The following is a 27,045-nucleotide window of genomic DNA, read 5'->3' on the forward strand; positions in this document are numbered from 1 at the left end:
GTGGGGGAGACAGATAACTAACACACATAATAAATAAGGAAATTAATCAATAAGTGATATGTTGTGAAAAAAGAGAAAGTAGAGTAGGAGGATTGGATATGTTGGAGTGTCTGTGGAGTAAGGAAGGTGTGGAATTACACAGGGTGGTTGGGGAAAGCTTCACTCACAAGGCAAGATTTGAAAAAAGATTTAAGGATGGTAAAGTGGTTGTGCTGGCAATTAGGGGGAGAAGATTCCAAGTAGAGGAAACAGGTGAGGCAAAGACCTTCAGGAAGGAGTGAGACTAGTACCTGTTCAAGGAATATCAAGGAAACCAAAGGGGTGAGAGCAGCATGTACAGGAAGAGAGCAGGGGGGAGCAAGTCAGAGAGAGGTAATCAGGGGCCAGAGAAGGTACAGCTCTGAAGGACTTGGAAAGCTTTGGCTTTCATTTGGAGAGAAACAGGTAGCCAGTCCAAGAATTTGAGCAGATGCATAACATGGTTTAGCTTCTGTTTCAGTAGAGTCACTCTGGCTGCTTTGTTGAGAATCGTTCACAGGGAGGCATGAGTAGGAATAGGGAGACCTGCTGGGAAGCTGTGGAAGTAATGCAAGACATTACTTGGCTTGGACAGGGAGCTAGAGTAGAGGTGATGAGAAGAGGTCAGATTCTGTATGATTTTCTGAAACACAAAATGAATGTTCCTTGTTCTCTAACATAGACTGGGAATCTGTCAGCTTGATGACCACAGCTGTGTGCATGGATTTCAGTTTGAATAGGACTGTGTTCATCTATCATGTGTGGGAATGTATGGATAACTGGCAGGATTGGGCTTGCACGGGTGTGCTTTCAATTAGGAATCCAGAGTCCTCAAAAGACTCTTCTGCTCAAAGAAGGTGGCCAATGCATATGTATTTGATTCAAAGGACAATAGACAAGTGTCACAGGGAATGCGTTAATCCAAATGGATTTCAGGATCTGGTGCTCTGACTAGGCCCTGGCCTAGCTCCAATGGATCAGCCTTAAGAAGAAGCTTCAATAAAAAAGCTGCATCATGGAACATTTTTGGGACATCGGGAACAAAAGGAGTCAGCATAATTGGCACCGACAACTTCATCAGCAAGCAGAGATGGTGCTATATTTTAGACATCGGTGCCCTCAACCATTGGGCACCGGCCACTTGGTGGTGGTGCCCACATTGGCAGGCTTCAGTGGCACTGGCAGAACATTCAGTTGGCACTGGCTAAGGTGCTTTTGATGGGTAGATACTGGGCATTGTAACCAGCAGCAGAAACATCAGTACCTTTGACACTTTGGGCACCTGCAGCTATGAAGCTGCCTTTGGCAGTCATTAATAGCAGATTTGGCACCCTCAGTGGGTATTAACAGCATTGAGAGCACTTTTGGTAAGTCCTGGTGGCACTACTTCAAGGTTTGGTGATAAGCTAGAGCAAGAGAGGCAGAAAAGAGCAGATGCCACATGGTCAGTGAGCAGTCTGGTTAATGGTGCATGTGTGATATGAGACCCAGAATGAATTAGTAGGAGGGATTTCAGGAAGGGTTAGAAGACGGAGAAGTGTAACCCCATTTTGAACCCCTGGCTGAGTTGCTGAGAACACCTTTTATATTTATGGTGAGGGAATAATCTAAGAACTATTTCACTACAATTGAGGTGAGAACAGCAGTCACAAAAAACAATATCTTGGCCCTTATGAAAATGTTCCCAGCCTCATTGTCTTGGATTTTTTTTTGTCAGTTTAGAAGTTTTAACTGACCCAGACATTAAAGTGACTTAGAATTTTCAGCTGTACTCATGTGAACCCCCAGTAGAGTCAGCTCTTAACAATAGTTCTAATAGTTATTATTTATTTATTTCAATAACAACTTTTAATCACGAAATATATATGTCATATCATCCTAGGCATTATCAAAATGTAAAAGGGTCTAAGGTTCCTTCTTTCCAGGAATATGTAATTTCCTTGGGTATATATTTGAATATATAAAAAAATTAAGTGTCAATGTTTTTATAAGCTACAGAAAATAAAAGGACCTTGAGTGGATGGGAGAAATTTGGGAAGTGTCTCTTCTGTAATTTCTCTTGGGGTTAATATATGGGGGAGGTAGTGACTGTCCCTGTGTGTGTGTGTGTGTGTGTGTGTGTGTGTGTGTGAAAGTAAGCATGGATGCACAAGAGAGGGAGACAGAGAGACAGAGATGCAGTGAGAGATAGAGAATGGATGAATATGGGCATCCATTTCTCCTTACTGTCTCTAGACCTAGCAGGAACACGGGCAGCAACTTCTGGCTGGACTGACACACTCAATGGTCTATTTGGCTAAAAATACTAATTCTTTGAGATTCAGCTCAAGTGCCATCTACCTATCCAGAAAACCTTCCTTGACCCTCATGTATTTAGCTTTAACCTCCTCTGTAGTAGGACTTCTTTCCCCTCTCAAACAGTAGTTTAACTTTTTACATATTTATCTGTGTCCAAAATGTACATAGAAATCCTTGAGACAGGGACCAAATGTTATCCATTTTTGCATCCTCATCTCCGAAGCTAGCATAGGGCCAAAATGAACTGACTGATTGAATGGATGTACGAATCATAGATTCACTGATGAACATCTGGGAATGTGGGTGTTTGCATACATTATGTGTCTGGAGTTGCCCTAGACCTCTTTCATCTGGCTCAGTCTTACTAGGGATACTAAGAAGTGAGGTCAATTGTTACTTTGCATCTACATCAGTAGCACTTAGAAAAGTGCTCTGTCAAAAATGGACACCAGAAATGTTGATAGATGATGATGAAATTGAGTCCCAGAGGTAAAAGGCAGGGAAATCAATCTTTTCCATATCTATGCAATAACCTCTTATACTTTTGTGGAGAGAATTTCACATTCAAAAATTTCTATAATACATTTACCTCTTAGTATTAGTAAAACTATAAATACAATCTTTTCCCAACAAGCAATAGTCTCTAAGTAAAGAAGGAATTGAGGGTTAAATCTGGTGATGCATTGAAGAAAAGACTTTTAACCTGTTGGGACTCTGTGGCTTATAAATTATAAGCTTAAAGATCATTTAAAGTTATCTATTTAGCATTTATACCATTATCAATGCATAGAACAAGTAAAGCTAAACTGCATTTTCTCTTGAAGACACGAAAGAAGGAATCTGATAGTTTATTGAGCACTCATTTTCTCTGATAAGAACAGTAGTTATTTGTTAAAAAAATAAAAGTTAAATTTCTACTCATTAAAATGGAAGATGCTAGATCTGTGGGAGGTAATGAAAATAGTCACTCATTTTTTCAAAGGTGAAGGCATTGATAGGCTATTCCCAGAGCACAGACATGTGATACTCTGGTGATAGAAGCAGTAGGGGAAAGCAGCTAAAAGCATAGACTCTGGAGCCAGGCTGCCTGGTTCAAATCCCGACTCTGCCACTTACTAACTGTGTAACCTTAGGAATGTTACTTCACTTTTCTGTGTCTTACAGTTTCTTCAACTGTAAGAGAATAAATTTTAAGATTTAAATGAGTTAATGTGTAGTTAATATAACAGTACCTAGAACAGTGCCTGGCACACAGAAAATTTGTGTTTAAGTGTTGGCTATTAACATAGGTGTTTGCCTATGGTGTCTTTCTGAGCATGTTTAGAAACTCCCAGGGGAACGTGGATTCTTATGTAGTTCTACCATGTTCACTATGGATCTACAGATCAAACATCAGATTAGAACCTAAAGTCAAAAGATAGAAATCTAAAATCCCATTTACCGCCAAAAAAGAAAATTAGCACAAAGAAATACCAGGTAATTAAAAAGTGCTTAGCTTAGGGTGGGAGAATATTAACTCTGTTACTAGTTTAGCCTGCTCCACTGAAGCCGAGTATAGAAAACTGCTAGGGTTTGAAGTAGTATTTGACTTATTATAGCTTGAAGGGCAAAGTGATGGATGAAATTCATAGCTGGATTGATGGCACTGGCTGTATTTCAGAGGATGGTTATTACAAATGAGAAACAAATAGCGTATCTATCTGCCTGAACAAGTAAGCAAATGCTTCGGGTCACTTTCTGCTCAGAGTACCATGAGCTAGATTTCCTGTACATGAGAGACCTCCCCTTACACTTAACATTCAGAGCATGTATTTTTACTTCTATTATAGCTGTTCACACTCTGCTTTCACTTGGATATTGGTTCAACCTCCTTTGCTAGACTGTAATCTCTCTGAAGGCAGATACTGTATAATCTCAACTTTTTGCTCCTTGCACTGTGTCTGAGACATAAGTAGATGCTCACTGCATTTGCAGATATAAATTGAACACAGACTTCTCACTTGAGTGCTGCTGATCAAAAATAAGAAATACAGCCAAATTATATTCAACTATTAAATTAGCACTTAATTCAATTATACAGTAAGGGGGAAGATGGCTCATTCAAAATGGTGGATATGTTCTTTTAGATCTCATCTATAAATTTACATAGTTCTGCTTTTCTACGAAATCACAATGCCTTTAGCAATTTAATGGAACTGCACTGGCAAGTTCCGCCCACTCAGCTTCTCAGTTCACTTCTGTGCTATTATTCTATGCCACGTATCTTTATTGAGCTCTTGCTGTTCAAGGTACTCTCCATATATATGTACTCCTCTGCCACTTTCCATGTGGTGCTGGGAACTGATTACGTTACCTCTAAGAGATGCAGTCAGGATGCCCTCTCAGCCCTATGTTTATTCACTTAATTTCTTAAATAGGAAGGTCCTAGTTATGACTTTAAACACCTTTTCTTCTAGTTACTAGTGGGTTAAACAATAATCCTAAATATAGTAAAAAAATTAATTTAGTGGATGATGATCAGATTTGAAAGTTTTGCCTTCTTCTTATCTAGAAAATGAATAATCTGCCCTTATGAGAAATCCATAAGAATGGGAAGCCCACTATGCAATGCCGTCATAGGCATTTTTAGGCATAGGCTTATATCAAGAAGTGAGTCCATTTTGTTTCTATGTGGACCCAGGCAAGAGCAATGGCAATAATTCCTTGAGTTTTGTTAATTTAATGAGCATTACCGAACAAACACAGTAGCTATAACTAGTATTAATTTAGTGCCTCTAAATGCCAGGCACTTCATAAGGAGTTTTAAATTTACAATGCACAATAACCTAACATGGTAGGTTCTGCTGTCATCCCCATTTTACTGATGAGGAAACTGTGGACTGGAGAATTTAATAATTTGCCCAAGTCACACAAGTAGAAGGTGGCTAAACTAAGATTAAATTAGGTTAAATCAAAAGCTTCTAAGAGTACATTTTTGCCAAATTCCAAGTTCCTTGAAGGTGCCCTGGACTTGGACTGTTTAGCTTGGTCATTTCAATATCTCCTTAGTACCCGTATTGTGCTTTGAAATATAGCATTTAGACAACACGGTGAGGTGGCAAAGAACCTCAGGTAAACTGCCTGGGTGTGAATCCTACTTTGTCCATCTACAATCAAAATTTTGAACATCCTCTTCACTCTGTCTACTCCCTGTTTAATATTCTCTATAGCATTTATCATTACTTGAAATTATGTGTGTTTACTTCTTTTTGTCTGCACTCCCCTCTAGAATGTAAGCTGCAAGGGGACAGTGACCATGTAGGTTTTGTTTCCTAACATCAAATCCTCAACATCTCGAACAGTACCTATATGGTAGGTATTTCATAATATATCTATTGAATGAATAAAAGGAGACTCACTCTGCTTGTTGTGTATGCCTGGACTAGTAATTTTTGGACATAATTAATGGGATGAAGGAACCTCACCTTTTTCATGGTTTACCTTCAGTCTTTTAAAAAATTTTATTTAGTAAACATAAATATAGCACATATGATACACCAGGGTCTACTTTAAGTACTTTATAAATGTTGACTCACATAAGTCTCACAACTCCCTGGTGAAGTAGGTAAAACCAAACTTGGGGATTCTGGCTATATTCCCAACCATGACACCATGCAGCTTCCCTGTCAATTATTATAAAAATGTCATCTCCGTGGAGCTTAATGCTCTAAAGATGTGTCTTCATTGCCCTAGAGAGTGCCCTTCTATCTTGCCCACCTTTCCTTCCTTTCTACCCAGATTAAAGAAGAAAATAAATGATTTCAGTTATTTTATTTTATTCCAATATGCTTTTCCTTCTTTGAAACAGCAATGCCTACTGTTAATAAAGCTTTTCTAAGGCCACCTTCAGGGATAAACAAGTGGTTTGACTCCCACGGGCCACTGGACAGTGGACATGGTCTATGTCTGCCTTTCTTCTTTTTCATGTCTGTTTTCTTCCTGCTTTTCTAGAGCTTTTGGGTCCCTGGAACAATCCTTCCCTTCCACCCTTGAAAAGGGAGTTTAGTGATGTATGGAGGTTGTAAAAACTACCTTTTAAACACAAAACTTAAAAAAAAGCCCAATATTATAAATAATTCCTTTTCTTACGTTTAGTCATTTGGTCCTTTCTTGTCCTTTTACAGTTTCTGTCCCAGATACACAAGCATCCTCAGAGCCTTGGGTCTCTGATAGAGCACAGTATTCACCCAGGAGGTAATTGTCATGAATACAGACACTTGGGATTCGGTGCCACTTTTGTCACTTAGAAACAATCTGCCTTGGGGCAAGTCATTTAATATGACCCAGGCTTGGTTTCCTCACCTGTGAAAGACTCAGGAGAGATATTGAGCTAGATGTTTTAAGGTCTTTTGCAGCTCTAAATTGTGATCTTCTTGGAAGAATTATGTAAGGAAGAGAAAGTGCCCAGATATTAGAGTTTCTCTTCTATTACTACTGATTTTGGCATCATTCCAAGGGAGCCATTGTTCTTTATTAAATGGGGGTGAATTTCTCAAAATTGAAGGATGACAGTTGCTGGGGATGGCAATAGATCAAAACCTATTTACTTACAGAAGTCCTCCACTTTTTCTCTATAAATATTGGGGGGGATTATGAGTAAAAATGATATTTTAGCTCTGTGGTCTACATAATGAACTATTCCAAGATAAATTCATTTAAAAGAGAATGTTAAAAGACCTCCCCGCTTTAGCTTAGGAAGACTGCAGCTGTCATTTTGCCTTCTGAAACTGCAGAAGGATGTTGGTACATCGGTAAACATGTTAGAATCGCACTTCTCTCACATTCAGCTTCTCTTTGGATATCTGTCCAGGCCAAACAGCTATAGTTATTTTATACACTGTATGTACTGGGCTTTGTCATTTGAAAGGGCCCAGAGAACTTGAGGAACATCAGTCATGCCTTCTCCCAAGGTACCCCTGAAGAACAGAGTAGTTACAGGCTCCATGTATGAGCAGAAGGCATGAAGCATGAGGAAAATGCTTCAGAGCACATCAGAGTTGCTGGGGTAAGAGGTAATAGAAAAGATCTGAATGATTTGCTCTCACTTTAAGATTTACAGACTAAAAATTACCTAAGTTTTTCACTTTAAGGTCAATTAGTCTTTCTGCCTTCCCTATTCTCTAATGGCACCAACACTTCTCCTAAGAAGTAAGTAAGCTTTTACACTGACCTAAGTGAGCATATCTGCTTGTCCCAGAATCATAAGACATTTGCAGAACTAAATAGAACTTGAAAAGACTCTCAGACCACCACAGTTTGTCTCACCAGACCTAAAGGAAGTAGAATACTCTAGACTCTGGGTCCAATTGTGTATTAACTTTAAGTTAAGACCCCTAATGCTAATGGTGCATATATGTGTGTGGGATTTTGTTGAAGAGTATATTTTCAGCCAGATGTTCATAGGCTGGTAGGTCAACATTGGGTGGCACAAAGTTTAAGATGCCAGCTGGCAAAAACAAAGAAATGCAAGTAAAAAGAATGAGGGTAGATGGAAAGTGAGTGATGGCATGGGAGAATGAAAAGTTACCCTGTCAAATGTACCTTGAGAGCTTCTGTGCCTGCAGCCTACATTTTGTCATTGCCCTTCTGAAAAATACCAGAAGAAACAGGAATAAGTGTCTGTCATTTTTCTAAGTGTCAGGGAAATAAGACTGAACCTTCCATTTTAGACTTCTAAAGAAATTATACTGGTTAAACACTTTTTCCCTAAAGCTTATACACATCTTCATCAACCATCAAGACTAGAATTAACACACATATGAATTTTAAGGTACTTGAAAGAACTAGAGTCTTTAAGAGAAAAGTTTTGGACAGGAAGCCAAACTGAGATAATGTCACATCCATAATACTTCTCTTGATATCTGAAATAACCTGTGAATCCATTGTAACAGCTATAACCAACTTTGGTCCCCCAACTTTGGTTTTATTTATAAAGTCGGGGGAAAAACCTAGTATTTTTGGGGGAGGGCAGGGCTTGTGTTCTCTATTTCGCCACAGTTTCTACCACTCCCTATGTCCTGTCCTTAAAAGTGTTTGAGTTCTCAGTCCCTGCCAGTTTATCTCTACAGTCCTGCTCACCAGCTGGTTTGTTTGTTTGTTTGTTTGTTTGGTTGGTTGGTTGGTTTCTTTGGTCAACTGTTGCCTTTTTCTATTTGTTCTGATCAGGCTTAAGGTTACATGGTCCCTTTTACTTCTAGCTTTGGTTGTTTTTAAAAATGTGGGGCACCTGGGTGGCGTCCAACTTTTGATTTCAGCTCAGGTCATGCATGATCTCACAGGTTGTGAAACTGAGCCCTGCCTTGGACTCTGCACTGACAGCACAGAGCCTGCTTGGGATTCTCTCTCTGCCCCTACTCTGCTCTCTCTCTCTCTTTCTCTCTGTTTCAAAATAAATTTAAAAAATGTGTTTGCTAGCATCCTTAACGTCTTGTCCAATAGACTTTGACCAATTCACTTTCCTAATATAGATGGAAATATGCTCCTTTCAGTGGTGAGGCACCAATAAAGACTAAACATGTTTTAAGAATTTATAATGTTTTGTGGGATTTCTGATTTGTGTGTTATCACTTAGATTAGTGTTGTTTAGATTGTGAAGTCTTTATGTGTATTCATCTCATCTCCAAGGTCTCTGATTTGTGTATGATTGTATGATGCTATTTCACACTTGACTCTACAGATCAGAGACATGTGTCTCTTTTTTGAGAGGCAATTGCAAATGTGGCTTCTAAATCATCTAACTGTGAATATCACAGCCCCATGAAGATAAATTATATTAAAAAATAAAAAATTATAAAAAATAAGCATTTAGTAAACAAAGAAACAAACAAATATAAAAAAAAGATGGCCCATGGAAATAAAAGAATCTTTTTTTGTTGTTATTACTGATGGGTTATTCCACTTTAACCACAAATGTAGACATGGAAACTAGACTGTAAAGTGGATCAGTATAAAGTATATTTGCAGTGAGCAGTCTTCTGATGTGGTCCCCCAGTGATCTCACCTCCAGGTATTTACAGCATCTGTAAACACTTCGTCTTGTATGTGGGCTTAATCTAGTGACTTGGTTCTCATGAATAGAATATGGCAAAAGGATGGCATGTTCCAAAGACCGTGACTTCCATCTCCCTAGCCCTCTCTTGTCCTTTCACTTGCTGTACCGTTGGAACCAGATGCCTAGTGAGATACTTTATGGTGAGGCCTATATGACAGGAATTGACAGAGGCCAACAGCTTGTGAAGTGTTAAGACTTCTGTCCAAAAACCCTTGAGGAACAGAAACTTGCCTACAACCACAAGAGTGAGCTAGGCAGTGGGACCCTCCCACTTGGGTCTTGAGATGACTATAGCTCTGTGAGAGACCCAGAACCAAGGATCCAGTTATGCAGCTCCTGGATTCTTGGCCCACAGAAACTCTGAAATAATAAATGTTGTTTTTATATGCCACTAAGGTTTGGGTAATTTGTTATATAGCAATAGATAACTAGCACAGAATCTTGTTTTTCTATTGAAATAACAGATAACTCTGTTGTTGTTTTTTTAATCAAAATCTTAAAATGAGGATAGGAAAGGTGTTTTTTAGCCCAACCAGAGGTGTTCAGGGTCATTCGTGAAAAAATAATTGAAAATATGTAGCCCAACAAATACTGGTTAAATTGAACTGAACTGAGAGATAATGAGCAGCTGAAATGTTAAATATTTGTCATGCTGTAAAGTAGAAGTAGGCTATGGCAATGATGAACCAAACAGTGACTATCAGAAAATGTACTATGATCAAGAGTCCTGTGATAACAACGTTTACTAGTCACAGTATTGTTGAGTTGGGAGTTTTGAGGAACTACAACATTTAACTGAGGAAAATGCACAGGGGAGGAGAGGGAGTGTCAGAGATGCATGAAGATAACCAGATATTGGAGAAGCCAAAAGACAACAATAAGACAGTTAACATGAGTATGAGAATCTACTACAGCTAAAGCAAGTGAAGGTGGAAGGGGGTATATGGACTTTCTTCCCTACTGGTAACCTTAGCACTGGTTGTGTGCAGTGGTAGCAGAGGAACTAGTTAGACCCAAGAAGGTTGAAAAATTAATGGGAGCAAAAAAAAGGGGGGGGGGGATAGTGAGTATAAACAACTACTCAAAACATCCAAAAGATAAAAAACATAAAAATATCAGGAAAGGAAATATTGAAAAAGAAGTGGGCAGGTGACATAAAAGTTGCTAGTGTGCCAAGAATACATTTGATTCAGGATGACAGAGATTAAGACAGCTGACATAATATGGGCTTTGACAGTCTTGTAAACCTTTAAAATGAAAGTGTTTTTAAATTCCTGACTTCCAAGTGTTATATTGTCAAAGGACAAAAGACATTATGCCTTTTTAAAAGGTTTTTAGAGGATTATCCAAATACTTGGTCACATGGAATTCTTACCTAAGAAAAGGTAAATTATGTGTTGCAAAATAAGTAATCAGATAATTTCCCCAAGTCTAGGGGACAGAAAAAGTCCAATATGCTTACAGTTTCTAGGAGAGTGAAAAATAAGTCACATTCTCATGTTATGGTTCCTTTCTTAAAAAGAGAAAAAGGGTGGAATTTGATCTTCAGAAGTCCTGGGAAACTTTTAGACCTAAGAAAAGACTGAACTGGTGAGGAAAGTGGATTTGGGTGAAACTGGATAATTAAGCTTTGCTACTAAAGGTCAAGCATTATAAAAGACAGAGGGAAATAATGAGTGGAAGAGAGGAATTCATGTGCTTAATGCTCTTCTATGTCTGCGCTTAGAACACTGGAATACTTTCCATGTGTTTGATGTATCAAATGTACTCGAGAACATGCAGACCTTTGCACTGGCCAATATTTCAATATTAAAAAGGATACAGGAAAGAAAAATCACTATTACCAAAGGAATAAACTTTTGTCTTTGAAACTTGAAACAACAAATACAAATAAAGCATGAAAAAACATGCTTTGAAGTGTGCTAACAGATCAAGATTGCATTTAGCAAACCACCTTTTCTCTGTTTAGGAACAATCTCATGGATTCCAAAACACAATATGTTAATTAAAGGATTTCAGGTAGCAATCATGGAATATTTTTCGTGACAGATGAAGAACAGATACTCTGAACACTAAAATTGCATAAACACAACAAAGAGACATTGTGTCCCTTTTGCAGCAGCGCAAAGTTAGAGTGAATGCAAATGAATGTGCTGGCAGTAAAATTACACTATTAACCATCTGAAGATTGGGCTCATTACCTAAGAAGGCAAAGCATCAATTTGTAGCATTATAACATTCTGTTTGTGCTGCTGAACACGTGTGTGGATGTTTTTATATATTCTCTACTCATTTGGGTGCATGGTAAGCACTTTCGCATCAGCCTCTTGATAAAAGCTTAATTTTGTATTGTTTCGGTTACATTGTTTTCTCTAATGGGAATGATATTCTGTCTTAAAAATAAACACTCCATTTATTCTCCAAATAATTCTGAGTTCAGGTTCTTCTGTTTCTCATTATCAAATGGCCTGTACACTATTACAGATATATCTTATTGAGCACACTGATTTGAAAAAATGTATATTTGAATACCATGAGGAATATATTCATTCAGTCAGTCACTCATTCTTTCACTCTGCTAATGCACATGTACTGGGCTAAGAACACTGGGAAATTCACGGATGGATGCGACACTGTCTCTGCCTTCAGGATGTTTCTAACGTCAGAAGTGGTAGAGTGTTATTAGTACCTTCAGGACAGGCATAGAGCTATCGAATATCCGAGGAAAGAGACAGCAGTGTATTCCTGCCTTCTACAAACATTTTTTTTTTATTTACCACCTAGATGTTATTGGCACTGTTCTAGGGCTGGGTATATAGAAGGGAACAAGATAGTCAAGGTCCCTAAGCTCATGGGTCCTGAATTTTGGGAGAGAGATGAAAAATAAGGAAAAAACAAACAAATAAATAATGTAACTTTGGATAGCCATAGGTGCCATGGAGAAACTAATGCAGGGCAATGGGAAGGACAGTGATAGTATGTGAGGAGTGTGACTTTGAGGTCTGAAAGCCTCCGTGAGGAGATCGTAGCCAAATAGAGGTTTGATGATATATAGGAGCAAGTGTGAAAATCTGAATAAAAGGCTTTCCAGACAGAGACCAGTATGGAAAGGGCTTGAGGCAAAAATGAGCTTGGTATATTCTGGAACAAGAAGAAGCCACATAACTAGAGTTTAGGGAAATAGGAGAGTGAGAGATGAGGTCATAGAGGTGGGAACGGGCCAGATCCTATTGACTTCTGTAGGCTACGATAAGGATTTTATTCTAAGTGAGAAGGGAATCCATTGGATATTTTAAACAGGGTGTGGCATGATCTGATTTACATTTGAGAAGGAGAAGGATCATTCTGGATGCTGTGTGGAAATTCAAATGTAGAGTCATAAGAAAGGTAACTAGTACAGAGATTAGGTGTCTATGAATTAATTATCCAAGCTAGAGAGAACCAATGAGAAATTGACTCCGGTAGTCTAACTTAGAGATGATAGATTAGAACCCATCATGCTAGTCCAGTTAGAGGTGGTTGGTTTGGACTAGGGTGATAATTACCAATGTGAGAGGAGTGGTTCCCTTTTAGGGGAAGTTTCACAAAGGAAGTGATATGGAGCTACTTGAACTGAACTTTAAATGATGGGTAGCATTGTGACAAGGGGGTAGCCACTTAGTTTATTGAGTGCCTATGATGCACTGCACACTGGACTGGGTGTTGGGGATACAGTAGTGCCGAAGTCCTTGTAGACAATGAGGAGCAACTTGCTGAGGAAGTAATATTTTAAGATACAAAAGTAGTGAGGTGAACAATACGCTTATAAGAATTACTTCTGGAATTAGTTCTAAGGTCGCTTTATTGTTTTCCTTTTACTGTAGAATATTGTATGATGCAACTCCTTTGTATGCTTAACTCTCCTTGAATTTGCAAAAGTGTTAACTTTCTATCAGTAGAAACTCAGTTCACTGTCAGTTGGCAAATTTCATCAGATCACTTCCTTAGAAACAGTGGTTAATATTTATCTTTCTCATTCTGAGAAATTATAGCCTCATTAGGAAGGAAAAGAGCAGAGGAGAATACAAAGTATATAAGTTCTCATATCTAGGTGTAAGTATTGCTGCTCATCTGCTTTCAGTCTTGCCCCCTGAATCTTTTCCCAGCTGGTTGACCCAACTTCAACTTTTCCTCCTTCTAATTCCTGTTGTATACTGCCTCCCAAATTGACTGGCCTAAAGCAGTCCAGTCATGTCTGTTCCCTAGTGTCTACAGAACAAATTTCAAATTCCTTAGCCTGACACAAACTAACCCAACCTACTTTTACTGCTTTATCTCTGACTATACTCTCTACTCTCTAATTGTTTTAATTACACTGGATTTTTTTTATTTTTTTTAAAAATTATTAAACTGTGGTGAAATAATAAAACATAGAATTTACCCCCTTAACCATTTTTAAGTGTACAATTTAGTGGCAATGACTGAGGACATTCACATTGTTGTGCAAATCCCATTGCATTTTAAATCACACAGTATTGCTATTCCCCTAATACTCCTTGCAATTTATATTTATATTTATATGATTTCTGCTGACCCCTGAAACGTTTTCCCTTTCCTTATCAGTTAAAGTCCTACATATCTTGCAGACCAGTGCTAGGATCCTACCTCTTGCTTTAGGCTCCTATGAAACCTTATCTGGAAACAGAAGGTCAACTCTGTTGCTAGGTAACAGTGCTTACAGTTAAAATGCCACCTTGGTTGGCAAATTGCATCTTGACTGGGAGGATTTATACATGAACTATAAATACCTGATGGGGATGTGATACTTTGGTCTTTCTTGAGTGACGACGCTTATAATTAGGTAGATTCCTTGCCCCTGGAGGCTAAGTTTACAGAATTGTACAAGAGATATTGCCTCTTATGGGACATGACACTTCAAATCCAGGACCATTCTCACACTCATCCAATATTGATCTTGTCTTCTTGTACCTGAGCTGTCACCTGAGAGGACTGTGCTGATGTTTGTGCCAATATAAAGGACTCTCACTGAAGAGAAACTCTGAAGGTGCCCTGATGGTCAGTGGAGTTTCCTCTGTGACATCCTTCTGGTAAACCTAAAGCCAAGCATGGCCCGTAGTAGTCTTGTGAGTCTGAATGTTTGGCTGGACCTAATAAGAACTGCTTTTGGGAGTTGCATCAAAATGTAGAAATGTTGTCCTAAGTACTAATAACCCTTGCACATCTGGACTCAAAACTGCTGTACATAGGGCCAGGGTAAGAAAGCATTGCTTACCTTTGGAAGGAGCTGGATTGCCTGTAGAATTCTTTGTCTGTGCCCAGAATTAAGGATTCCAATTTCCAATAAATCCTGATCTTCCATAACATTACTTCCCTGAAACAAAGCCAGAAATGTTACAAGTTAATTCAGGCATTTTTACTATGGGTAAATAATGATTTATTTAATGCAGAGAAAAATAACCAACAAGTGATCTGATTTCTACATACAAAACAGTCATTCTTCAGTGAGGGTGAGGGCAAGTAAGAGGTCACCTATGTGACTGAGTTGAAGGTTCTGGGAAAGCTTCCTTCCCCCCAGAAATGCTCTCATGACTTACTATTTATGGTTGGGTTATCTGCATTGGGGATTCATTCCTGTGGCTTCAAACTCTTTTTCTGGAAGAATGTAAATGCTTCTAGGAAGAGCTGCTGTTTAGGATCATCAGTGATCTGCCTATATGTTGATATGAATGAATCAGTTTTGTCTTCCCCTAAAAATAGATTTTGAGGGGCGCCTGGGTGGCTCAGTTGATTAAGTGTCCGACTTTGGCCCACGTCATGATCTTGCAGTTCGTGAGTTTGAGCCCTACATTGGGTTGTCCGCTGTGGGCGCAGAGCCTGCTTCAGATCCTCTATCCCCCTTTCTCTGCCCCTTCCCCACTTGTGCATGTGCTCTCTGTGTCTCAAAAAATATATAAATAATAAAAACAATTTTTAAAATAGATTTTGAGAGGAAAACTGATTAAAAATTATAGCATACTAGGCAGGTTAAAAGTGAGAATTATTAATCTTAAAACACTGAATGCCAGACATCTCTGATCAAGATATGGCAATACAACAATGAATAATTTGCAGGCCCCTGTCTTTATTCTTTCCATTCCAGGTATGGAAACAGATTTTCAAACTCAGTTAAGATGCTGTGAATATGCTATGGTGGTAGCACGTGCTTGGGGGCCCTGAAGGGATCTGGGATGTGTTTTCAGTTGGAGATCATGACTGAAGCCTGGTTAGGACCTAGCACTGAAAAGAGGAAGGACAAAAGTGGAATTATGTGCAATGTCCTATGGGGGAGAAAGAACACAGCACATTTGGAAGCACTGGCTTCTTGGCTGAGTTGGAGAGAGGAACAAAAGGTAAGGCTGGCAAGGTAAGCCAAAGCAGACTGTTCAGACATTGTACACCAGGCTGAGGAATTCAGACTTCATCCTGACCATAACAGGAAGCCATGGACAAATTTTAAGAAAAGGAGTTACATGATGATATTTCAAATTTGGAAAGATCAATTTTAGATTCTGTGGCTGGGCCTCTGTTTCCTTACCTATAAAATGACAAAGTTGAGCTACAGGGTCTCCAAGGACCAACCTAATCCTGAAATTCTCTGATTTCAATGATTTTTTAGGCCTTTGATTAATATTCTAATACAAAAATTTATAAATTGCTTATTTTGTACCTAAAGATTTTAGTCTTTTGTAGTTTGTAAGCTAGAGTTTTCCTTTAAATTGAGAGGTCTGTAGAGAAGCTCAGAATTGGATCACTACTCTTCTGAACAAATCAAACTGTCCTACTAATGTGTAACACAAAAACACTTGTGAGTAGAAATTACAGAACACATATTTATGGAGAGCGGTGGTGCTGATAGACAGTTAAAGCAAAAGAGAGTGAATTGGAAAGGGCAATCCTCAGAACATGGAGACTCTTGGGAGGCTATTGTGGTTGTTCTAGAGACAATGTGGGCTTAGACCAAGGTGGTGACCATGGGAGATAGAAAGAAATGGGTGGGTTTGAAAACTATCAAGAAGCTTGATTCAGTGACTGAATATATTGAATGATGGAGAAACGCAGGACACACATTGGTTCTAGTCTTGGGCAGTGGGGGTGGATCATGATGCCTTTTCCTGAGATAATAAAAGAGGATGGGCCAGTCTAGTGTGGTACAAAGTGAGACTAATATCTTTCTCTGTACAGGGACAGAACAGATGGATATAAACAATTTAATATCATACTACATTATAATGGATAATTGATTGTTCTTAGAAAGATTAAAGCTGTAAGAATGGTACCATAGTTAGAGATTTAAAGTGGGCATTCACTGGACACAAACATTCCACCTACTCATGGTATCATTCCTATGCTTAAGCTACCCTGGCCTTCTCAGAGGAAGCAGAACAAGCCAGGTATATAGCAGCATGATAATGAAAAGCCTAATGAAAAACAAATAAAGCCAGTCTTGGCAAAATGCCACAGGAAACATTGCTCTCAAGAAATTACTCTGTGCACACAATAGAGCATGGCTAAGAATATAAATGGCTTCATTTTGAGAAAGTGTTTTTATTTTCAGAAATGGACTAGCATGTCATGAGTAGGATATATGATACCACTCTATATTTGACTTTTAGTCTCTAAAGGGTTTTCCAAAAGGAGTTAAAAGGATCTTAAAAAACAAAAACAGAAGACAAAAAATAAGAAACAAAAAACATTGTCCATCTATGTGTTAGATCACTACCAGGTTTTCCATGGGCTAAATTACCAGCCTACAACTTCAGCTCATACGAAATGTACTGGTTTCTTTGTGCATACACAAAACAGACCAGAATTCTGATGTGTCTTGTGTTTGTCTTCTGTCTGTGTCTTCTGTTTCAGTAAATATAGATACCTAGTATCTATAGGTAATCCTGAGAATTTGTTTTTAGTGTTTGAATACTGAAATTATTTGAAGAATTAAATCTTTAAAACCACTGTTCTTCTAAACTACCAATATACTGTCTTCTCTATCTTCAGTAGGAAGAACCTTTTTGAAAAATTGTAGGGAAGTTAGACATCTCTTTGGGGCAAATTTCCTAGCATATGGAATAATTACCAAACACTTTTGAAAAATGAGTGAAAATTTGGGAAGCACAGTGCAAATGGTGAGAATGTGCCCAAGGGGAAATGGTACTAATTTTGGAAACATAAAGAAAAGGATTCACTGTCCCCAATGAGGCATGCTGTTAGAAATTTTCTATTTTCTCTCTTATTGTAATATATAGAGATACCAGAAATATCCTGTGCATCATCTAGCCAGTCTTTTTTTTTTTTTTTTTTTTTTTGAAACACCAGTAGGCTTGGAGTCTGAAGATCTGGATCTAAATCTTGTTTGGGTAAACTTGGTTAAGTCATGTATTATTTCTAGGCCTCATGGTCCTCACCCGTAAAATGTAGTTCAATGAATACTCATTCAGTTCTAAAGCAGTATGATTTCAGTCATGTCCAACTTTTGATTAGTATCCTTATATATAAATATAGATTGTATAATTTGAAGTTACATTTACATTGCAATTACATTTTAGTGTTTCAGAACTTGCAACCTAAAGATAGCTTTAAGAAGTACAGTTGACTCTTGAACAACATGGGTTTGAACTGCAAGGGTCCATTTAAACCTTGATTTTTAAAACAAATACAGTACAGTACTGCAGATCTATTGGCTTTTCCTTATGACTTTCTTAATAAAATTTTCTTTTCTCTGTTACTTTATTATAAAAATACAGTATATGACACATAACATGCAAAATCTATGTAAATTGACTGTTAATGCTATTACTAAGGCTTCCTGTCAACAGAAGGTATTAGTAGTTAAGCTTTGGGGGAATCAAAAATTATATGCAGAGTTTTGGCTGCACGGTGCAGGTGTGGGGGGTGAGGTCAGCACCCTGAACCCCTGCATTGTTCAAGGGTCAACAGTAATTACAGAGAAGTGCAAGAATGTACTTCTTTTCTTGACAAATTAATCTCAGGACTAGGTAGGAATTTATAAGATTTCTTATTAAAATAAATGATAGAATACCTTAGTTTTGTAATATCATGGATTCTTACAGCTTTTTGGAGAAAAATAAAATATTTCACGTCTTGCAACTAACCATTTCATTTGCACTTGGGTAACAGATGTGCCATCAAGGACAATAAACATTTCCATTCTTCCTGGGGAGCTGGAATTTATTCTCATGTTATCACCTGCCTTCACTAAATGTTAGAAAAATCCCAGCTTTTTTTCCCCTCAATAATAGCTGAATGTAAACTCTAGCTTTCTCCCTCCTCCATTCATTTTTCACATGACTGCTAGATCAATGGTTTTTGGAGTAGAGCTTCATTATGTGTGTCTTCTGCTTAACCATCTACTATACTGCACTCTCTACCTCCTCATCACCAGTATGCGTGCTGTGTCTACTTCTGCATCTCCCATTTACTTCTCAACCCACCACAATAAGGCTTTGCCCTCACTAACTCCATAGAATGTCTCTGCCAAATGGTAAGAAAGACTTCTAAATTGCCATATCTAATTGATTCTTTTCAAACCTGATTTCAAAAAAATGCATTGGCCACACGTGGCTGGTGGCTACAATACTGGACAACACAAACAGAGAATTTTTCTGTTATCTTAGAAAATTCTACTAGACAGTACTTCTCCACAATTAAAGGCATTTAAACTATAGTTGAATCACAGAGATGGGGCAAAAATGGGGATTGCAAGGGAATCAGAACAGGGAGTCAGAAATACTCATGAGTCATCCTTAGGATATAATTGATGTGCTTCTTAGTCAAAGTTCATGAACATAAAATTTAAGGACGTTTAGCAAATTTTCTTCTGATTTTTCAGCCATTAAGAAAAAATAGTAGCCATTCTATTTTCATTAGTGTTTCTTTATTACAGGGCTAGAAATATATGCTATCAAAATGACAAGCCCAATTGAGGAGTAATTTATTATTTTGTTAGCATGCTACCAGGCACATTGCACAAGGCGTTTAGGGAATAATAATGAGTAGATAAAGTTGCTTAGTTAATGACCTAATAGAAGGATCAAAGGCCCAAGGCAGTGTTTTTAGAATAGCTGTTCTTTTACTGACAAGAAATATCTAATCCAGGGGGTCTTTATTGCTTTCTTAAGTCATGGAATGAGGAAAAATAATATATTTTATGCACTGAAAACTGAAATTTCTCTGACTCTGGGGAGCATACTTTATGTATTAGATTTTTTCCAGCAGTGATAAGCAAAGAAGATGACCAAACAGAATAAAAAGCAGTGTTTTGTTCTTAATTCTACATAAGAAATAGAACAGCTATTTATTGAAATCATCTCAAATATATCTAAATTAATCATTTGTTTCTCTCAGAGCTCCTCTTATTTTCATAACCTCAGTATCATATCATATTGATTTAGCAAACTTTCCTTCACATTGCATATTATATATAATAAGTGCCTACAAATGCTAGGGAAACATATTTAAGCACTATAGGGAACTTGTTTCTTTTTAATATAGGCTTAAGTTGGATGTTATTTATTCTCTCTCTTTAGTCAAAGACTGAAAAAAATCAAGAGGATGCTGTCAATTGGAGAAAATTTCTTTTGCTCTATAATTAACTAAACTAGATTCTTCTCCACAATTTATATGGCCTGAAATATTCAAAAGAGAATATTTGTATAATAGAATGATAGTAAGATCTTGCAAATTCACACATGGAGACACACATATAATATTCTTGGAATAATGCTACCTCTTAGCCTCTATAAAGGCTTTGAGTCAATTTGATATCAACTTACAAGTAAACCCAATACATGTCTTTTCTGCATGATTAGGATGGTAACTATTGGGATAAGTCCCAGATTTATAATTCCCCTATCAGTGTTGGAACAAAGCTTTATTTTGTTTATCAGACAGAAATACGGGTACCATAAGTGATCAGATAATGGATGATGTGCTTCTTCCAATTTTATTTTTAAAAATTTAAAAACTGTGTGTGTGTGTGTGTGTGCGCGCGCGCTTCTTCCAATTTTAATTCCCTCTCTTACATGAATGAAATGACAGTGGAGGAAAATAGTGTATATTTTTTACCTCTTTACCTTAGCCCTCCATTTGAAAATATTCTGTCTACTGCAAGGGAATTTCTTGCTCAAAACTTAACTAAATCTTCACATTCTTAGCTTAGGAAGAGAGTTTTCTAAGTTCTTAAGACCACATGGATTATTGATTCAAGTAAATGTCACATCACTGAGCAATAAGTTAGAGAGCATCTTATATATGTAAGGTATATATTTTAATAAATAACTTATATCTTAGAATTAGTTTTTAGGATCACTATTTAGCAGCGAACGTGATTACAATGCGTTTTATGCTACCAGTTTCCCCCTCTTTATCTTTCAGGCCTATATCCCCTTTGAAACATCTGTTCTGACTCTATGGAAAGACAGAGGGGGGAGGAAGTTAAGTAATCAGGTATTTATTTTCAAAGTATTGTGCAAGGTTTGATGATATCATTAGTTACAATTCTAATTCCTTTGAGACATGTCTTCATGTAGATTTTAGAATTATGCATATATATAAAATACCTCAAAGTCATTTATACAGTAACTTGTACTGTCTTGGTCAAAAGTTTCACAGATGCAAGAGAAAGCCTATTCAATTTTAAGGATGTTAATCCACAAGTCCTACAAGAAGAAATGCTGATGTGAACAAAACGTATTTGTATGCTCTTACTTTCTTCCAGATACATTCATATGAAAATATAAAGCTTATGAACACCCACTGTCTTCTTTCGATTTTCACACTAATAGCAGTTCGTGTAAGCATAGAGTAAATTACACACTTACTGAGTTCTTATTCTGTGCCAGGCACTCTTCTTATGCCTTAGACATATCACTGTATTTAATTCTCACCATAGCTCTCTGAGGTAGGCAGTTAACTTGCTTCCATAGCTAATGGGAGCCTTTCTTATAACTATTATCTGGTACCACCTCCAGTGCAGTTAGTTTAGGAGAGAAAAGGTTCAGTACAAAAATGTAGCTAGACCGAAACCATTTGCATTTTGCTTTAGAGCCATATGAAATTCACATTTGAAAGCAAGTGTTCCAACATAGTTTACGTTTGATTTCACAACGTTTGAGTAACAATGACTTTTTCTTTATAGAACAGGATTTGGAAAGCTGTCTGACCTATTCTTCCCTCCTCTGCTCCAGTCCTTTCTGTTCACTGAATCATGGAATCAGGGTTGGCAGGGACCTGGGGGGTTTTCTTGTCTAAACGTTCCCTCACTAACTGCAAAGCTTTAACTTCCCTCTCTCTTTTGAAGCGTGGTGTCTAGCTGGGTTACACCATTCCCAAAGGGGTAGGGAGGATATTAAATGTTTTAAATGGTCTTTCCCAATAGCTGAATTTGAGCAGGGGGGTGGGAGGGGGCTGGAGGGCCACCTCAGTCCTACTCCTTTAGTTCCCACTGCGTTGCAGACTGAGTGTGACAGGAGAGCTATTAGAAGAACATGCCAAAAGTAGAGATGAAAACAGTTAGCAGCTGTCCTGTGTCCTTTTCCAATCATAAGCTGTGAAGTTTAAAAAAATTTTTTTCCTTGGGTAGGCTGTACATAATCTTGGCAGGTATCTGAGTTTTGTTCTTCCATCTAATATGCTGAACATTCCCCAGTGCCTCACAAGAGAAAAATGAGCAGCAATTAGGTTAGCTTGGACACCCTGCTCTTAACAGAAGAGGAACATGGCACCTTCATATTTGCAACAGGGTCCTCTTCAAGTGATCTCTCACTGGTGATACAGAGCCCTAAAAGGAAGGCTTCTCTCTGATGAAACAACAAGAATTTGGTCCTGAGTATAACCAACACAGCCACACAGTATGAAGCAGGAAAAAAGTGCCTAAAATGATTAATGTTAACTAGCAGCCATTGAGCATTCAGTGAGTACCAGGTACTTTGTCTACCTTATTTAGAACCTTAGTAAGTTCTAAGTTCTACACTTGATCTTAGCCAAAAGGCCGAGAAGCAATATAAGTTCTAAGTTCTAAGTTATAACACAGGAGGCAATATCTTCATACTGCAGACAAAGAAACTGAGTCCCACAGCTGTGAAACCTGAAAGAGCTTCTGGGCTGACAACAGAGAGCCCAATGTGGGGCTCGAACTCACAAACCATATCATGACCTGAGCTGAAGTCAGACACTTAACGGATTGAGCCACTCAGGTGCCCCCCAGAGCTGTGAAACCATTTAGCAAGTTCACACAGTTAGTACATGATGGATCTGAGATCAATGTTTTACTCTTTCGGATTGTGACACTCATGTTTCCTTCACTACCGAAAAGGAACCAAATGTTCAGTAGAGGACACTTTTTAGATGGAGATTCCAGTCAAGGATGTGTAACACTGCCAAGAAGTAACTCCCATGATGCTATTTTCAGCCACAGCCTTACATATATATTGACACACCACTGGGATTGACTGCCATGGTTTCTCCAACACATTTTATTTCAAATAAATTATTTACCTTCTGAAAGGTTAAGCAGTTAGTTCTTCCAACTGCCTTAGTGTAATCTAGAGCCAAGCATGTTAATATAAGTGATAGAGTGTGGCTAAAGCACCAAGTGACTTCTCATGTTCTGAGCCAGGACTATGCTAGTAGGTGGGAAATAACATCATGACATCAATTTGGCATTTCCCAGCTCTTCTGTAGAGCCTTGTCAAACTATCTGGCTGGTCAACTGGGAAAGGCCATGTTTGCATTTCTTTTCTTTAGGTCTCTTTCAAAGCCAGGATTTAGGGAGGGGGATTTCTGAAAATCAACCAGTAAGGTAGAAAATGTCTGGGAATGGATAAAGGACATTTGTGTCCCTAATTTAACATGTTCTGAATCTGGAGAAAAGGCAATCCGTTGTAGTCTCCTGAGAAGCCTGTCCAGACTGAAGGAGGCTGGGATGCTGAAGGTGGATAATTTAGTCCTCTGGGAACTGGTAGACTGATCATAAAGACTACTTATTAGTCCATTAAAGAAACGGTTGTCCTCAAGGAGCAGATATCTCCAGATTTAAAGATGATGAGGTCACCTGATACTGAGAGCTATATTCAGAAACAGTCAAATAAACTTAGGAGGAGAAGAGCAAAGAGGAAGAGAAAGGCAGGGGCGGAGAGAGAGAGAAAGAGAAAAAGTATTGCTTGTTAAGGGTGAGGGTGGTAGTGAGGAAAGTAGGGTTTCCAGATAGAACATAGAAATTCCAATTTATCTAGGATTTTATATTTTTATTTACTTAATCTGGCAGTTTCAGAGAGGAGGCTACTGAACACTGGAAATGAGCTACTGGAGTCCAGTCCAGAATTGAAACAACCACTGATGTAGGACTGCCTTTAACATATATTTGTTCACCTAATATGTTGTGAGCACTTACTATGTGCCAGACACTGGGCTAGGTCCGACACAGCGAGAGCAGAGCAGATAGGCTCCCTTTGCTTTTAGAGCTTATAGTCTAGTGGCGAAAACAGGAAAATAACAAAGTAAAAAAAAACCCACAAGTGATTATTATTTAGCCAAATTTTATATAGGCCACGAACTATTAAGGGCTTTATTTTGTTTATTGCTTACAACAACCCCTGTGGTTGGTACAATTATTACCCTTATTTACAAATAAAGAATTGAAGGCACAGAGAAGCTAATAATTTGCCCAAGTGTACATGCTTAGTAAAATCTGCCTTAAGGAAAATTAATACAGTGCTGTGGTTAGAGAAAAAATTACAAAGGAGACTTATGTTAGAAAGAATGGTCAGGAAAGCCTCTCTGAGAAAGTGACATGTAAATTGACACATGAGTGATTAAAAGGAGCAACCCAACCGTGAGAAGAGCCATTAGATAGGCATTGTACAAGGAAGAGCAGGTGCAAAGGCACTGAGGTGGGAAAAGAGCCAGGTAGATTCTAGGAACAGATAGAAGGCTAATAAGACTAAATTTAGTGATTGAGGGTGAAGAGGACATTGGAGGGGGAAATAACACATTGGAGGGGCATAGATAACACAGACCCTGATAAGGGCTTTGATTTTATTCTAAGTGCAATGGAAAATGTTGAAGGACATAAACTGACTTACATTTTTTACTATACTCTGGCTACAGTGTGAAGAATGGATGGAGGAATTGGGTGACATGGAACTTGAGGTAAACAGCCTGTATTGAAATAATCAATAGCCTGGAGACACTGAAATCTGAGGAAAATGTGATGAAATATGATCTGTTCAGAACCACAGGAACTGGTCTCACTGGAGAGTCAAATTTCCAAACTATATACAATCTTTCATTTGAATCAAAAAGAAAAGTCAGATGGTAAAGGTAAAAGTCATAATTGCTTCTGACATAGGGTCCAAATTAAAACAACCATGGATAGAGATTGAATAATACCAATCAAATGTAAACATCTATACTCCATGGACTCAGCATTTGTATTACTAGGTTGTGGTAGACATTGTTGGTAGGCTGATCCCCTCCTTTGCAATCTCCTACCATGGAGTTTGGACAAATTAAATGTTTCAGCCTCCCTTGAAGCTATGGGTGGGCATGTGACAAAATTTACCCAGTTAGGAACTTCTGGAAAAGCTGTTGCTTTTCTGATTAGAAGGGAGAAATTCATCTGGTATCCTAGTGTGTCCATAAGAAACTGGCTGTGGACTTTCTCCCAACGAGTGGAGTCAATTGTTCATATAAAGTGACAGAGATGGGTTCACAGTCAGTTAACCACCAAAACCAAATAATCCTATTGATGTCTGTAAGTGGGCAAGCATGAATTATGGGAAAGCTAGTCCCTAAATAAGAAAGGTTATTTAAAGCTATCTCCAAATTTGCATACAAGTTCCTCTGGCCAGTGTTGATCTGTTGTTTTGAAAATAATGATGAAGATGTGGGCTATGGCATGTAATAGAGGTCATAGTGGAGACAGCAGGGTATTCACAATTTATTTTATACAGACCTGGTGTGATAATCACAGAGAAGAACAGAGAAGGATATTAGAAAGAATGAAAGTTATGAGAACAAAATTGGGAGGGTGTGTGTGTGTGTCAATCTACAGAACTGCCTGTTCTAATTTTGACTTAAAATTATGAAATCTCACAGAAATAATTACTTGAAGGGATTTTCTTCCTATGGATTTTGGTTTCTGTTAACATTCAGTGGATGTGAAATTATCAAAGTGTTCATGGGGTTGACAGATTTTAAGTCTGGGAGTGGCTTTTAGCTTCTAATTGAAGATGACAGGCATCTAGAGATTGTATAGTCATCGTGATTCTAAAGGGAGCACATTTTTACATAAATTTGATTTTTTATAGGAAAGAATTTTTACACTTAAAACTTGAACACATTATAATCTTAACAGAGCAGAAACAGTGAGAACATTTGGAGGTATGTTAGGCTGGCCTCAGTGTGTGACTTTTCCTTGAACTCTTGAGATGTCAAAGTGTGTGGTCAGGTCCTTTGTAACTTGGAGTGCCTTTGGTGGCCAGTGAATGGTGATTACCTATTGAAACAGTTGACCAGAATAATCCTGACTTTTCTCCACATTTATTTTTGGTTTTAGTCTTGGTTTTGAAGACATTTTTCTTGAAATGTTTTAGTAGAAAGTATTTGTTTCCCCCATGAAAACTTTGTTTTGGCTTGCTTTATTTAAAAAAGCATGGTGGGGACGCCTGGGTGGCTGTCGGTTGAGCGTCTGGCTCTTGACTTTGGCTCAGGTCATGATCTCATGGTTCAAACATGGTTTGAGCCCCATGTCGAGCTCTGTGCTGCCAGCTTGGGATTTTCTCTCCTTTCCTCTCTCTTTGCCCCTCCCCTACTCATGTGCTCTGTTTCTGTCTTCTCAAAATGAATAAACTTAAAAAGTAATAAAATACTAAAATAAAAAATGTGGTGTTGGGAAAACTCACTGAATGTTTGCGTCCCCCGTCCCCCAAATTCATATGTTGAAACTTAATTCCCAGTGTGATGGTACGTGTAGGTAGGGCCTTTGGAAGGTGCTCAGGTCTTGAGGGTGGAGCCCCTTTGAACGGAATTAGTGCCGTATAAAAGAGGCTTCAGAGAGCATCCTTGCTCTTTCTGCCATGTGAGGACACAGAGAAAAGATGGCCTTCTGTGAACTAGGAAATGGGCCCTATCAATCACTAAATCTGCTGGTGCCTTGATCTTGGACTTCCAGCCTCCAGAACTGTGAGAAATAAACTGCTGCTGTTTACAAGCCAAGCAGTCTATGGTATTTTGTTATAGCACTCTGAATGGACGAAGACATGCAACAACACTGGAATTAAGTATGAGGAGATGGTCACTGTGGGTTAGACAGGCAGAAGGTTAACCCAACCAAGGGGCTAAAGAAAGCTGAGCAAGATCACAACTAAGAAGAATCCTTTGGGCTGTTGCAGAGCTATCTAGCTCCACCATTTTGCCTTGGGTTAAATACAAAGGGAAAATTTGTGCAAGGGACACAAACACCTCTGTTCTTTCTTTGGCATCTATACTATGAAGAATAATCTTTCCTCATTTTCTCCCACCATTTTCTTCACTAAATAATACTACTCAATAAGAAGAAGAGATAGGAGAAAGAAAAGGGAGAC

The 27,045-nt window shown here is 38.2% G+C and overlaps 1 protein-coding gene across 1 annotated transcript in view; it reads right to left on the reverse strand.

Moving 5' to 3' along the window:
- The window catches only part of ANKS1B (ankyrin repeat and sterile alpha motif domain containing 1B), a 448,876-nt gene that overhangs the window by 299,587 nt on the left and 122,244 nt on the right, over positions 1-27,045 (reverse strand). The window contains 1 exon segment of the mRNA XM_032594029.1: positions 14,679-14,777. Coding sequence (XP_032449920.1) covers positions 14,679-14,777 — 99 coding nt within the window.

Source organism: Lynx canadensis, chromosome B4 (genome assembly GCF_007474595.2).
Source record: "Lynx canadensis isolate LIC74 chromosome B4, mLynCan4.pri.v2, whole genome shotgun sequence".
NCBI lineage: Eukaryota > Metazoa > Chordata > Mammalia > Carnivora > Felidae > Lynx > Lynx canadensis.